At 37.1% G+C, this 17,022-nt stretch overlaps 1 protein-coding gene across 1 annotated transcript; it reads right to left on the reverse strand.

Moving 5' to 3' along the window:
• Positions 1–13,699: 13,699 nt before the first annotated feature.
• On the reverse strand, positions 13,700–14,092 carry LOC308492423 (ATP synthase subunit g, mitochondrial-like; the record flags this gene model as incomplete). Its single annotated transcript, XM_081037399.1, has 1 exon — positions 13,700–14,092. One exon carries the CDS (start codon positions 14,090–14,092, stop codon positions 13,781–13,783), a length of 312 nt encoding a protein of 103 aa, XP_080893525.1. The 3' UTR covers positions 13,700–13,780.
• Between the last annotated feature and the right edge of the window lie 2,930 nt (positions 14,093–17,022).

Below are 17,022 nucleotides of genomic sequence, written 5' to 3' on the forward strand. Positions count from 1 at the left end.
CCAAGAAGCAAATAGAACACCTAATTACCTCAAAACCAACAGGCCTTCTCTAAAGCACATTGTATTGAAGCTGTCAAAAATTAACGACAAAGAAAGAATCCTCAAGGCACCCAGGGAAAAGAAGATGGTAACCTACAAAGGAAAGCCCATTAGAATATCATCAGATTTTTCATCAAAAACTCTACAAGCCAGGAGGGAGTGGAACCAAATATTCAAACTATTGAAAGAGAGAAATTATGAGCCAAGAATAATACAACCAGCAACGATATCCTTCAGATATGAGGAGGAGTATAGACCTTTCCAGAAATACAGAAGCTGAGGGAATTTTCTAATACACACCACCACCGCAAAAAATGCTAAAGGAGGTTATTCAACCATCATCAACAGGGACAATTTGTGGCAACCAAAACATAAAAAGGGGGAGAGTAAAGGCCTGAACCGGAATATGGGAATGGAGAAAGTAAGCATGCTGAAAAAATGGAATACTCTAAATATCAAACTTTCTTTTATATAAACTTAAGGGTAACCACTCAAAAAAAAATCCAAGTGAAATACATACTGTAATAAAAAAAGAAACAGAGGGAAACATAGAATACCACCACACAGAAATAATAGACAACAACAAAAAGGCAAAGAAACAATGGAGACACAGTCTTATCAATAATCACCCTAAATGTAAATGAACTGAACTCACCAATCAAAAGGCACAGAGTTGCAAATTGGAAAAATAAAAAACAAAACCCAAAACAAAAACAAAAAAAACTAAACCCAATCTTATGCTGTCTCCAAGAGACACCTCTAAGCTACAAGGACAAGCATAGACTAAAAGTGAAAGGGTGGAAATTGACACTCCAAGCAAATGGTATCCAGAGAAAATCAGGAATAGTTATACTGATATCAGATGAAACAGACTTCAGGGTGAAAAAGGTAACAAGAGACAAAGATGGACATTTCATAATGGTAAAGGGGACTATACAACAAGAAGACATAACAGTCATCAATATTTATCCCCCCAATGATGGAGCACTGAAATATACCAAGAAACTACTAACAGAACTAAAGGGAGAAATTGACCAAAACACAATAATACTAGGGGACTTAAATGCATCATTGACATCTATGAATAGATCATCCAAATAGAATATAAATAATGAAATAGTAGCCATAATGACACATTAAATGAAATGGACATAATTGACGTTTATAGAACATTTCATCATAAAACATCAGACTATATTTTTTTTCTGGTGTGCATGGAACATTCTCAAGGATAGACCATATATTGGGACATCTAACCTCAACAAATTTAAGAAGATTGAAATCATACCAAGCATATACTCTAGTCACAAGGCTTTGAAATTGGTGATCAACTGAAAAAAAAAAAAAAAGGAAAAACCACAAATACATGGAGATTAAACAGCATACTTTTAAAGAATGACAGGGTCAAAGAAGAAATTAGAAGAGAGATTAAAAGATACATGGAAACAAATGGCAATGAAAATACATCCTACCAAAGTTTTTGGGATGCAGCGAAAGCAGTTTTAAGAGAGAAATTTATATCATTACAGGCCTATATCAAGAAACAAGAAAAATCCCCAAAAATTAACCTCACATTACACCTTGAAGAACTAGAAAAAGAAGAACAAGTAAAACCCAAGATCAGCAGAAGAAAGGAAATAATAAAAATCAGAGCAGAACTAAATGAAATAGAGAACAAAAGACAAAAGAAAAAATTAATGTGACAAAGTGCTGGTTCTTAAAAAGATTAACAAAATTGACAAAACCTTGGCTAGACTCACAAAGATAAAAAGAGAGAAGACACTAACAAACAAACTCAGAAATGAAAAAGGGGAAGTTATCACGGATACCACAGAAATACAAAGGATCATCCAAGAATACTATGAAGGACTATATGCCACAAAATTCAAAAATCTAGAAGAAATGAACAAATTCTTAGAAATATATAACCTTCCTAGGCTGAACCATTAAGAACTGGGAAATCTAAACAGACAGATCGCCAGTAACGATATTCAATCAGTCATCCAAAACCTTCCCAAAAGCAAAAGTCCTGGACCAGATGGCTTCACTAGTGAATTCTACCAAACCTTCAAAGAGGATCTAATACCAGTCTTCCTCAAACTCTTCCAAAAAATTGAAGAAGAAGCAGTACTCCCTAACTCATTTTATGATGCCAACATTACCCTGTTACCAAAACCTGGTAAGGACAACATAAAAAAAAGACAACTACAGACCAATATCTCTGATGAATACAGAGGCAAAAATTCTAAACAAAATTCTAGCAAATCGAATACAACAATGCATTAAAAAGATTATTCATCACGACCAAGTGGGGTTCATCCCTGGGGCACAAGGATGGTTTAACATATGCAAATCCATTAATGTGATACATCACAAACAAAATAAAAGGCAAAATTCATATGATTATATGTTGTCAAATGCAGAAAAAACATTTGACAAGATACAACATCCATTTATGATTAAAACACTTAATAAAATAGGTATAGAAGGAAAATAACATAATAAAGGCCATCTATGACAAATGCTTAGCTAATCTCACAATTAACGGTGAAAAACTGAAGCCCTTCGCTCTATGTTCAGGAACAAGACAGGGCTGTCTCCTATCACCTCTGCTTTTCAACATAGTGTTGGGAGTCCTTGCCAGAGAAATCAGGCAAGAGAAAGAAATAAAAGGCATCAAATTGGGAATGAAGAAGTTAAATTGTCACTCTTTGCAGACGACATGATGCTATATATAGAAAACCCTAAAGACTCCACCAAAAAGCTGTTAGAAACAATCAACGAATACAGTAAAGTTGCTGGTTACAAAATCAACATACAAAAGTCCATTGCATTCCTATATACTAACAATGAAATCTCAGAAAAAGAAATAAAAAAATAAAAAACAATCCCTTTTTCAATTGCAGCAAAAAAATAAAATACTAGGAATAAACTTAACCAAGGATGTGAAAGACCTATATGCTGAAAACCACAAGATACTTTTTAGAAGAAATTGAAGAAGAGAAGAAATGGAATGACATTCAGTGCTCATGGATTGGAAGAATCAACATAGCTAAAATGGCCATACTACCCAAAGCAATATACAGATTTAATGCAATCACCATCAAAATCCCAATGGAGGCAGCAGCGGTAACAGGGGCTGGCACCTGACGCTCCGGGACCCCTGGGCGGAACAGAGAACACAAAAGCCAGGAGGTGGGCTTTTTCTCTGCATCCCACAGCTGATCTCTCCCGCAGGGTGGGGGCAGCTTGGTGGTCCCTAGGATGGACAAAGAACACAGACTCCATACCTGAACCCTCCCCCTGCTCTTCCAATTCTACTCCCATCCTTCCAGAGACTTAAACTGGCCCTCAACTGAGGTGTAGTGCCAGATTACGGAGGGGCACTAGTGCTTAGGCTCTGGGAAGAATGACAGGCAGCTCTGACCCAGGGAAGAGGCTTGGAAGAGTGTGATTTTGGCTGGGCTAGGAGTGAAGAGACTCCTCCACCCCCTCCCACCACCTTTTCTGGCCTATGGGAAGAGTGTGAAGTGGCTGGGCTGGGAGAGAGAAGACCCCTCCATCCTCAGCCCCCACCCTTTCTGGCCTGCCTAAGGCAGGGCAAGTGCAACTGCGGAGGCACTCCCAGAGATCAGCAGTAAGAGACAGATGCAGCTCCTGGCTTTCAGCAGCTTAGAAATCTCCCGCCCGCCCCCCCTCCCCCCCACACACACACGGAAGAAGTGCCTTAAGACTCAGGAGTACAGGACACAGGGCTGGTGTTTCTACTCTCAGGGTGCATATGTGCAGTCAAGGGCAGAAACTTCACTGACTTTGTAAAAACTATCATCCAGACCCCCCAGCCCCACGCATTTAAACCTACAGTCCCAAAGTCACTCTAAGGCACAAGGTGACCGGTTCTACCTGCGTAGTAGGCAGGAGACTCTTTGGTACAGCAGAGAACAACCTGGAGATTACTTGGTGGGCTTAAGCCAAGACTGGCATTGCTTTTTGTTTTGCTTTGTTTTGCTTTGTTTTGTTTTGTTTTGTCTTTATATCTTTGATATCATTGCCTGGGTTGAGTGGGGGTTGTCAGTTGTTTTTACATGTGAATGTATTTGATTTTTTCTTTGTTGTTGTTGTTATTGTTGTTGTGCTTAATGATTTGCTTTGTTCTGAAATTGCCCTACTAGGGCCCAGCTTAAGAGGCACAAGTTTCAACATATCCAGAGGCCAACTCCAGACCAAACCAGAGTACTACCGGGTTTGACCTACAAGTTACACACCCAGAGGGAATTCTCTACAGACACAAGAGCCCATAGAGGGCAAACCACATTTACGTGGTCAACCCTCATACAGCAGAGCACCCTGCGGTGGGCAGAGCCAAGTCTCACAACTAGTCAGCCTAGGAGTTAACCCCACCTACTCACAAGCAAAAAGCAATTAAAGATCTTCTTTAACAGGATGATATACACAACACAAGAGTCACCTTGGGAGCACACGCAGAGGAAAAGAATGAAGTAGTGCAAGTCAAATATAAAGGACACATACTATATAAGATAACCCAGCAAAAACTAGGAACCCTAGGGGATCTACCGAATACATCAAAGCAAACACAGAGAGTCAGCCAGAATGGGGAAACAAAGAAACATGTCCCAAATAAAAGAACAGAAGAAACCTCCACAACTGGAACCAAATGGAGCAGAGGTAACCAACCTATCAGAGACAGAGTTCAGAACACTGGTAATGAGAATGTTTAAGGAGCTTAGAGAAGACATAAAGAAGGATGTAGAAATCATAACGAACAACCAGTTAGAACTAAAGAACACAATTACCGAAATTAAGAACTCACTTGAAGGAATTACCAGCAGGTTAGATGAAGCAGAGGATTGAATCGGTGACTTAGAAGACAAGTTAGCAGAGATCACCCAAACAGAACAACAGAAAGAAAAAAGAATAAAAAAAACAATGAAGATGGTTTAGGAGACCTCTGGGATAACATCAAGCTCAACAACATGCGCATCAACGGAATACCAGAAGGTGAAGAGAGGAAGCAAGGGATTGAGAACATATTTGAAGTAATAATGTCCGAAAAAACTTCCCTAACCTGATGAAGGAAATAAACATACAAGCTCAGAAAGTGCAGAGAGAGTTCCAACCAGGATAAACCCAAACAGGTCCACACCAAGACACATTATAGTTAAAATGGCAAAGCTTAAAGAAATAGAGATAATCCTAAAAGCAGGAAGAGCAGGAAAGACAGAGGGTTACATACAAGGGAACTCCCATAAGACTGTCAAATGACTTTTCTACAGAAACATTGAAGGCCAGAAGGGAGTGGCAGGAGATACTCAAAGTGATGGAAAACAAAGGCCTACAACCTAGATTGCTTTATCCAGCAAGGATATCATTTAAAGTTGATGGAGAGATAAAAAGCCTCCCGGAAAAGAATAAGCTAAAGGAATTTATTAGCACCAAGCCAGCATTTCAAGAAATACTAAAAGGACTTCTGTAAATAGAAGAAAGATGGAAACAATCTAATTACAAATTTAAAAATGGCAATAACTATGTACCTATCAATAATCACTTTAAATGTGAATGGATTAAATGCTCCAATCAAGAGACATAGGGTGGCTCAGTGGATAAGAAAGCAAGACCCTTGTGCATGCTGTATACAAGAGACTCACCTCAGATCTAAAGACACACACAGGCTGAAAGTGAAGGGTTGGAGTAAGATATTTCATGCAAATGGAAATGAGAAAAAAGCTGGAGTTGCAATACTTATATCTGGCAAAATAGACTTTAAAATGAAGAACATATTAAAAGATAAAGATGGGCATTATATAATAATAAAGGGATCAATCCGACAAGAGGACATAACCCTAGTAAACATCTATGCACCCAACATAGGAGCACCTAAATATATAAAACAGGTACTGACTGACATAAAGACAAAGATCAACAGTAACACTATCAAAGTAGTGGACAGCTTGATTAAAACTGTCTTTGACAACAAGGGACAGGTCTTCCAGACAGAAAATCAATATGGAAACAACAGCCTTAAATGATACATTGGACCACTTGGATTTAATCGATATTTTCAGAACACTTCACCCCAATGCTGCAAAATACATGTTTTTCTCAAGTGCACATGGAATATTTTCCAAGATAGACCATATGTTAGGCCAGAAAACAAGTCTTGATAAATTTAAGAAAATTGATATCATACCAATTGTTTTCTCTGATTACAGTGCTATGAAATTAGAAATGAACTACAGGAAAAAAACTGGACGGCATACCAATTCATGGAGGCTGAATAACTTATTACTAAATAATGAATGGGTCAAGCAGGAGATCAAGGAAGAAATCAAAAGATACCTCGAGAGAAACGAAAATGAAAGCATGACGACCCAAAATCTATGGGATGCCGCGAAAGCAGTCCTATGAGGGAAATTCATAGCATTGCAGGCCTACCTAAAGAAACAAGAAACATCACTAATCAACAGTTTATCTTTACACTTAGCAAATCTGGAAAAAGTACAGCAACATAAGCCCAAAGGAAGTACCTGGAAGGAGATAATAAAGATCAGAGGGGAAATAAATGAAATAGAAACCAGAAAAAACAATACAAAAGATCAATGAATCCAAGAGTTGGTTCTTAGAGAAGATAAACAAAATTGACAAACCTTTAGCCAGACTCATTAAAAAAAGGAGAGAGAGGACCCAAATTAATAAAATCAGAAATGAAAGAGGAGAAGTGACAACAGACACCGCAGAAATACAAAAAAATTTAAGAAATTACTATGAGCAACTATATGCCAACAAATTTGACAATCTGGAAGAAATGGACAATTTTCTAGAGGCGTACAACCTTCCAAGCCTAACTCAAAAAGAAACAGAGAACCTGAATAGACTGATTACCATCAGGGAAATTGAATCAGTAATCAACAATCTCCCAACAAACAAAAGCCCTGGACCAGATGGCTTTACAGGTGAATTTTACAAAACGTTCAAAAAAGAATTATCACCTATTCTCCTCAAGCTCTTCCAAATAATCCAGAAGGAGGGAAGACTCCCAAACGCTTTTTACGAAGCCACTGTCACCTTCATCCCCAAATCAGACAAACACACCACAAAAAAAAAAAAAAAAAAAAAAAAAAAAAAAAAAAAAAAAAAAAAAAAAAAAAAAAAAAACTACAGGCCAATATCTCTAATGAACATAGATCCAAAAATTCTCAAGAAAATATTAGCAAACAGAATTCAGCAATGCATTAAAAAGATCATACACCATGATCAAGTGGGATTCATCCCTGGTATGCAAGAGTGGTTCAACATCTGCAAATCAATTAATGTGATACACCACATTAACAAAATGAAAAATAAAAATCACATGATCATATCAATAGATGCAGAAAAAGCATTTGATAAAATCCAGCAGCCATTTATGATAAAAACCCTTAAGAAAGTGGGAATAGAGGGATCATATCTCAAAATAATAAAGGGCATATATGACAAACCCACAGCTAACATCATACTCAATGGGGAAAAGCTAAAACCATTCCCCCTAAGATCAGGAACAAGACAAGGTTGCCCACTTTCTCCACTTCTATTCACCATAGCGCTGGAAGTTCTAGCCACAGCAATCAGACAAGAAAAAGAATTAAAAGGCATCCAAATTGGTAAGGAGGAAGTAAAATTATCATTATATGCAGATGATATGATACTATATATAGAGAACCCTAAAGACTTCACCAAGAAACTATTAGAGCTGATAGGTGAATTTAGTAAAGTAGCAGGATACAAAATTAATATTCATAAACCAGTTGCATTTGTATACACCAATAATAAAACATTAGAAGGAGAAATTAAAAAAAACAATTCCATTTACAATTGCTCCAAAGACTATAAAATACCTGGGAATAAATGTAACCAAAGAAGTAAAAGATCTGTACTCAGAAAATTATAAGACACTGAAGAAAGAAATGAAAGAAGATATAAATACATGGAAACATATATCATGTTCATGGATAGGAAGAATTAATATTGTTAAAATGTCCATACTGCCTAAGGCAATATACATATTCAACACAATTCCTATGAAACTACCAATGACATTTTTCATAGAAATAGAACATATAATCCTAAAATTTATATGGGACCATGAAATTTCCCAGATAGCCTCAGCAATCTTGAGAAATAAGAACAAAGAGGGAAGTATAACAATACCTGACTTCAAATTATACAACAAGGCTACAGTAATCAAAACAGCATGATATTGGCATAAAAACAGACACATAGATCAATGGAACAGAGTAGAGAATCCAGAAATAAATCCATGCCTATATGGTCATTTATTCTACGATAATGGAAGCAAAAATTTACAGGGGGAAAGACAGTCTATTCAATAAATGGTGCTGGGAAACCTGGACAGACACATGCAAGAAAATGAAGCTGGACCACCTCCTTACACCATATACAAAAAAAATTCAAAATGGATTAAAGACTTAAAGGTAAGATCTGAAATCAAAAAATACCTAGAAGAAAATATATCAAGAAACTTCACAGACATTACCCGGAGTAGGATTTTTACTGATATATCCCCTCGCACCAGGGAAGTAAGAGAAAAAAAATAAACATGTGGGATTACATCAAACTAAAAAACGTTTTTTCACAGCAAAGGAAACCATCAATAAAACAAAAAGGGATCCTACTGAATGAGAAAAGATATTTGCCAATGACATATTTGATAAGGGGTTAATATCACAAATCTATAAAAAACTCACTCAACTCAACTCCAAAAATCAAACAACCCAATTAAAAATTGGGCAGAGGACTTGAAGAGACATTTTTCTAAAAAGGACATACAGATGGCAAACAGACATATGAAGAAATGCTCAACCTCACTAACCATCAGAGAAATGCAAATAAAAACCACAATGAGATTCCACCTCACCCCAGTCAAAACGGCTATCATCAATAAATCAACAAACAACAAGTGCTGGGGAGAATGTGGAGAAAAGGGAACGCCTGTGCATTGTTGGTAGGATTGCAGATTGGTGCAGCCACTATGGAAAACAGTATGGAGATATCTCAAAAATCTGAAAATGAAACTACCTTATGATCTAGCAATTCCACTCCTAGGTATCTATCCGGAGAAACCCAAAACTCCAATTCAAAAATCTTTATGCACTCCTATGTTTATTGCAGCATTATACACAATAGCCAAGACTTGGAAACAACCGAAATGCCCATCGGTAGATGACTGGATTAAGAAACTGTGGTACATTTATACAATGGAGTATTACGCAGCCATAAAGAAGAAAGAAATCTTATCATTTGCAACAACATGGATGGATCTAGATAACATTATGTTAAGTGAAATAAGTCAGACAGAGAAAGACAATTACCATATGATCTCACTTATATGCGGAATCTAAAGAAGAGAATAAGTGAATGAACTAATCAGAAATAGTTTTGGAGACAAAGAGGAAAAACTGAGGGTTGTTAGATGGGAAGGGGGGTGGGGATAAGGGGGAAGGTGAGGGTATTAGAAAACAGTCAGTAACCACAATATGGCCATGGTTTCTGAAAATTAATTTGGGGAACATAATCAATAATGTTATAAAGATTTTGTAGGGTATCCGATGGACATGTGTCCCATTTGGGAGACCACCTCAGGGAAGATGTAGATGCCTGATCACTGCAATGTACACCTGAAGCTGAACAATAATGAATGCCAACTATAATTATATATATATATATATACATATATATATATATATATATATATATATGGGGATATATAGTTATAGTTATATAGTTATATAGTTATATAGTTATAGTTATATATAGTTATATATAGCTATATAGGATATATAGTTATAGTTATATAGTTATATAGTTATAGTTATATAGTTATATAGTTATGGGGATGTTGGGGTGTAGCATAAAAATATAATCAATAATATTGTAAAAAATATGTATGGTGTCAGAGGGATACTAGATTTGTTGGGATAAAAAATGGGAGAGGGTCTAGGGGCAGGGTGAAAAAGGTGAAGGGATTAAGAAGTACAAATTGGTAGTTACAAACTAGTCATGGGGATGAAGGGTGTAGCATAAAAAATATAGTCAGTAATATTGTAAGAACTATATATGGTGTCAGATGGGTACTAGATTTATTGGGGTGATCACTTCGTAAGTTATACAAATGTCTAATCACTGTTATACACCTGAAACTAATATGCTATTGTATATCAACTATAATTGAAAAATAAAACAATTATTTAAAAAAAAAATTCCAATGGCATTTTTTTAAAGAAACAGAAAAAAAGATCATCAGATTTGTTTGGAACCACAAATACCCTGAATAGCCAAAGCAATCCTAAGAAAAAAGAACAATGCTGGAAGCATCACACTCCCTGACTTTAACTTGTACCACAGAGCAACAATAATCAAAATAGCATGGTATTGGCAGAAAAAACAGACAGGTAGAGCAATGGAATAGAATTGAGAACTCAGAAATAAAACCACATAAATATGGACAGATAATTTTTGACAAAGAAGCAAAAAAAAAAAAAAACAAGAAAAGACAGCCTCTTCAATAAATGGTGCTGGGTGAATTGGAAAGCCATGTGCAAAAGAATGAAACTGGATTGCTATCTGTCACCAGTACCAAAATTAATTCAAAATGGATCAAAGACTTAAGCATAAGACCTGACACAATAAACTGCATTGAAGAAAACATAGGTACTAAACTTATGGACCTTGGGTTCAAAGAGCATTTTATGAATCTGACTCCAAAGGCAATGGAAGTAAAAGCTGAAATAAACGAATGGGATTATATGAAACTGAAAAGCTTCTGCACAGCAAAATAAACCATCGGCAAGTAAAGAGGCAACCAAGTGAATGGGAGAAGATTTTTGCAAACAGTGCCCCAATAAGGGGTAATATCCGAAATATACAAGGAACTTATGCAACTCAACAACAAAAAAACAAACAACCCAATTGAAAAATGGGCAGAGGACCTGAAGAGACGTTTCTCCAAAGAGGACATACAAATGGCAAATAGACATATGAAAAAATGCTCAACATCACTAATCATCAGATAAATGCAAATAAAAACCACAATAAGTTATCACATCACCCCAGTTAGAATGGCTATCATCAACAAGACAAATAGTAACAAGTGTTGGAGAGGCTGTGGAGAAAAAGGAACCCTCATACACTGGTGCAGCCGCTATGGAAGGCAATGTGGAGGCTCCTCAAAAAATTACGAATAGAATTACCATATGACCCAGCAATCCCTCTCCTGGGTATCTACCCCAAAAATCTGAAATCATTTATCCATAAAGACACACGTGCTCCAATGTTCATTGCAGCTTTGTTTACGATGGCCAAGACATGGAAACAATCAAAATGTTCTTCGATAGATGAATGGATAAAGAAGTTGTGGTATATATACACAATGGAATACTATTTGGCGGTAAGAAAAGATGATATAGGACCATTTATGACAACATGGATGGATCTTGAGATTATAATGCTAAGTGAAATAAGTCAGACAGAAAAAGCAGAGAACCCTATGATTTCACTGATATGTGGTATATAAACCGAAAACAACAAAAGAACAAGACAAACAAATGAGAAACAAAAACTCATAAACACAGACAATAGTTTAGTGGTTACCAGAGGGCAAGGGGGTGGGGGGAGGGAGATGATGGTAAGGGGGATCAAATATATGGTGATGGAAGGAGAACTGATTCTGGGTGGTGAACACACAATGGGATTTATAGATGATGTAATACAGAATTGTACACCTGAAATCTATGTAACTTTACTAACAATTGTCACCTCAATAAACTTTAAAAAAATAGAAGAACAGCAATCAAAACAGGTATCCTTCTCTTTTTTTTTTAAATAATTTACTGTTTGTTTTGGTAGTTACATCTACAAGAATGGCAATTATATATGATTCAACATAATAGATAACAATTTATAAGATTAATGTTTCCTTCTATTCCTAACTTAAGATTTTTTTCATCATGAATGAAATTAATCGAATGATTTAAAAATTTATTGAAAAGTCATGTAGTTTTTCTCCCTTTTTAGTTACTCTTGGATTTTTGTCATGTAATTTTTTTTTCCCTTTTTAGTTAACGTATTGGATTACACTGACACTATATTATCTGGAAGTGAAGACTGGCTATGGAAGTTTTTAAATTTTGTTTTATTTTTTTCATTAATAGACAATACTTTAGAGACGTTTTAGACTTACCAAAAAAATTGAGGAGAAAGTACAGAAAGTTCCCATATATCTCCACCTTACCCCTCTCTTTGTATCCCTCATTATTAACGTATTGCTTCAATGTGGTACATTTTTTACAATTGATATATCAATATTGATACATTATTATTAAGTGAAATCTATAGTTTACTGTAGGCTTCATTCTTTTATTGTACAGTTCTATGGTTTTTGACACATACACAATGTCATGTATCCAACATTGCAGTATCATACAGAGCAATTTCACTTCCCTAAAAATCCCTTGTGTGATGCCTATTTATCCCTCCTTCCCTCACCCTGAAGCCCTGGCACCAGCTGATCTTTTTACTGACTACAGTTTTGCCATTTTCAGAACGTTATATAATTGGAATCACACAGTATGTAGCATTTTCAAGTTAGCATCTTTTACTTAGCAATATATAAGTTCCCTCAATTTTGTTTTTGGTGGCATATAGCTGATTTCATTTTATTGCTGAATAATATTCATTTGTTTTGATATGCAGCAGTTCATCATTCATCTATTCAATGACATGGTAGTTGCTTCCAAGTTTGGGCAGTTATGAATACAACTGCTATGCATATCCATGTGCAGACTTTTGGGTGGACTAAAGTTTTCAGCCCATTTGGATGACATGATAAGAGCATGTTTAGTTTTGTAATAAACTCCAACTGTCTTCCAAAGTGGCTAAAACATTTTGCATTCCCACCAGCAATGTATGAGAGTTCCTGTTGATTCACCTGATTGTCAATATTTGGTATTGTCAGTGTTTTGGATTTTAGCCATTCTAGTAGGTGTGTGGTGTTATCTCGTTGTTTCAATTTGCATTTCCCTGATGACTTATGATGTTATCATCTTTTTGCATGATCATTTGCCATCTGTTTATCTTCTTTGGTGAGGTGTCTGTTGAAGTCTTTGGCTCATTTTTTAATTGGGGTGTTTGTTTTCTTATTGTTCAATTTTAAGTGTCTTTGCTTATTTTGGATGCCAGTCCTGTATCAGATATGTGTTTCGCAAATGTTTTCTCCCAGGCTGTTGTTTGCCTTCTCATTCTTTTTAACAATGTCTTTCACAAGGCAGTTTTTTTTTAAATGGTGTTCAACAATTTTTCCTTTCATAAATTGTGATTTTTGTATCTAATAAGTCATCACCAAAACTGAGGTCACCAAAATAAAAAATTTAAAAAAACCACACACACACAAAAAACTAAAAAACCACACACACACACACACACACACACACACACACACACAAAACTGAGGTCACCAAGATTTTCTCCTATATTGCCTTCTAGAAGTTTTATAGTTTTGAATTTTATTTATTTATTTATTTATTTATTTATTTATTTATTTATTTATTTATTTTTTTGATATAGAAAATGCTGATTTTGACATGTTTTATTCAAATACTAGTCTGATCACACGTGGTCCAAGAACATTCGAATAATAAACCCAAAAGAAACAGATGTGAACGATTGGTCTTCAAACATTATAGCCAATGATGCCACGCTTGCCTATGATCTCGCCGACATAAAACCACATCCACACCTCAGTGGCCACTAAACCATTCAGCAGAGCTTCCTTAACTGTGAGCTGTTTGAAGCTACCAGTTTGAGCACTATTGACTATTTTTTTCAAGCTCTGAATAGCTGTAGGGATCTCAGCAGGGGTTGGAGGAACCAGCTCAACCTTGGCATAGTGCCAAAATGTGGCCAATCGAGGCTTCGAGTAAGTCACAGCAGCGTTTAGCAGTGCCGGGGTCTTCTCCGTGAGATTACGGACAAACTGGGCCATGGTTCTCAGATGGAAAGTCCCTATAGTTTTGAATTTTAAATTTAGGTCTTTGATCCATTTTGAATTAGTTTTTGTGTGAGTTATAAGTTCTCTTCTAGATTCCTTATCTTTTGCATGTGGATATCCAGATGTTCCATCACCATTTGTTGAAAAAAACTACCCTGTCTTCATTGAATTGCATTTGCTCTTCTTTTAAAGATCAGTTGGCTGGATTTTCACTCTGAAGCTAGTCACACTGAGCTTCCAGCAATTCGTCAGTTGCCATTTAAATGTTCCTCCCAGTGCTGGCTCAAGCATGCCTTCTCCTCCTGGTAAGTTGTGACTCTCTGCCTTTCTCTATAGTTATTATTAGAGCAGCCTTTTGCCTGTGACCTCAATTCTCGAAACTTCTGAGAAGAGTTGTTATCTTTCAGTTTGTTCAGCTTTTTTCTCATTGTGAGGGTAGTTGTGATGGCTTCCAAGCTTTTTACATGTTAGCCTGGCAATGGAATTTTGAATTTGCCTTTCTAAAGTTATTTTCCAATGAATTCCTCTTCCTGGTTTCCTTTAGCCTGGAGAAAGTGATTATTATTACTTTTTGCTTAGAGGTAGAGGAGAAAGAAGCTGTCATAAAGCAGGCCCTTTGAAAGTGGTTCTATGAAGTATGTGGAGGCTGCAAGCAGGTTTCATTTCTTCTTCTTTGAAGACTTTTGCATAGTTGTACAGAATTTTTCGAACTTATTAAGCAAGCATACCTTGTTATCTTCTTTCAGTCCACAAGAACACTTTGGATTTTTCTATTGAATCTTTCCTCCCACCCAGATGCTCACTGAATCCTTCCATTTAAGGAACTTTTAGAAATTTGCTCCTCACCCCTCATCTGCCCTGGTAGTTTGGAGATTTGAGTTCTAATGCTGAGGATGCTGGGTTAAGCACAAACTAAAAGAAGCCCTGCAAGCCTTGGGTACAGGCATAGCAGCCCAGCATACCCAGGGGGAAGAATAAAAGAAAGCAAGATAAGCCAGTCCTGCCATGACCTTGAAGCTTTCCTGTCCTTAGCACCTGGGATCTAGTGCCACCTCCTTGTGACTAAACCTCTGACCTGTCTTGGGCTACTATTTTTGCCAGATCCTCTTGGAATTTAACCACTTTCCTAGTTGTCAACTGGCATCAGGCTGGCTGTCTGTTCTGTGGTTACCACTGCACCCCGATGTGGCGTTAACTTAGTCCACGGTGTCTCAGATAGGAAAACTGATACATATCATGCTTAAGCAAAGAGGGCGTTACTCATACACAACATGGCCCATGCCCATGTTGTGCAGTATGATAACTTTATGATTTCACCGGATTGTGCGTCACTAATAATAACATGCTGCATTTCTTAACCTCTGCTAAGTGTCAGGCACTGTTCTGAGCAACTTATATACATCATCTAGTGAAATCATCATTATATCTTTCTGTTGTAGGTATTATCAGAAGTTTATATATTAAAAGCATAACAAGAATAGCACAACAACAATCAACCTGAGACTTAGAGATGTGAAGTAACTTGCCCAACATTACATAGCCATAAGAGGTAGAGTCTGACTACTTCACCGGTCTGACTTAGGAGGATTCCTGCTTTGACCGACCCCGAGATTTACTGCCCAGAGATCTTACAGGCAGCTTGGTTACCACCCATCTCATGTACTTTCTCCTTTCTTCCAGTTGATAAAATTAGTTTCCCATTTTTAACACATGCACATTCAGTTGCCCTCGTATTGTTAATTTCTTGCTCATTTCTCCATTAGATTTGCATACTTGACATACTCACTCATTCTACCTGTTCCTTGCTTAAATTCTTTGATTCTTCCTAGTTCACTTAAAACAAAGCCCTATTTTCTTCCATAACCCTCCTAGCCCTATATGGCTTGGACCCCAACTACCTCTGCTACCTCATCCCCCAGTAACCCTTCCTACCACATTTTAGCCACACAGGTATTCTCTCTGGACTGTAATCACACAAAACTCTTTATCACTGCAGTTACTGCCCTTCTGTGCAGAATTTCTTTCCTGATTGCTACCTGTCTGACTCTCACCATTCAAGTCTCAGATCCTGTTTCTAAAGATTACCCATCCCACCAGTTCCTCTCACTCTGTTACCTTAGCCTGATTTTTTTCCTTTATAGCAATTATTACTATCTGAAATCATCTTATCCCATATTCTAGTTTACTTATTTATTATCCTTTCTCTATCCTGGAATATAACTTCCATCAGAGTATAGACCTGGTCTGCCTGATTTACTGGTGTTTGACCTTTGGGACAGTCCATAGCATAGTGCGCAATACATATATCCTCAATGAGGTGATCAATGAATAAATGCTCCTAGCTCCTCCCTTTAGAGCAATAAAAAACAACATTCCACACTATAGTTCTCTGAACAGGTCAGGCAGGTCACACCATTTGCAGGCCCAGTTCAAAATGAAAATGGCAGGACCATAAGTGATTGTTCGTAAGTGATAAAAGATTTCAAACTGGTGACAGCAAGGCACTAAACCAGGTGTGACACCCTTCTAAGCACAAGACCCTGGGCAGCTGCCCAGGATGCACACCCAGGAAGCTGGCCTGCCTCTGAGGCATTTCTCACCACGGCAAGTTCCTGCTCGCCTCCTCTTATGTGGTTCCTCACATGGCGTCATCCTTATTGGTAGTGCCTGGTGTCTCCTGAAGTTATCCTGAATGTTGCTCAGGAAATGATCCATTGGTTATTTTTTCCTTGCTGTGTGGTGCCCAACCACCTACATTGAAATAACTGAACTTTCTATCAACAGAGACTCAGATTCATCTCTGGAAACCCCATCACAGTGTTGGCCACTGTCTACCTGTCCCCAGCACAACGCCTCATTCACACTTTATATTGGGTTAACCAGCGCATGCATCTATGGTTGATGAGGCCTTAGAGCTGAGTGCA

Source organism: Rhinolophus hipposideros, assembly GCF_964194185.1.
Source record: "Rhinolophus hipposideros genome assembly, chromosome: 24".
Lineage (NCBI taxonomy): Eukaryota > Metazoa > Chordata > Mammalia > Chiroptera > Rhinolophidae > Rhinolophus > Rhinolophus hipposideros.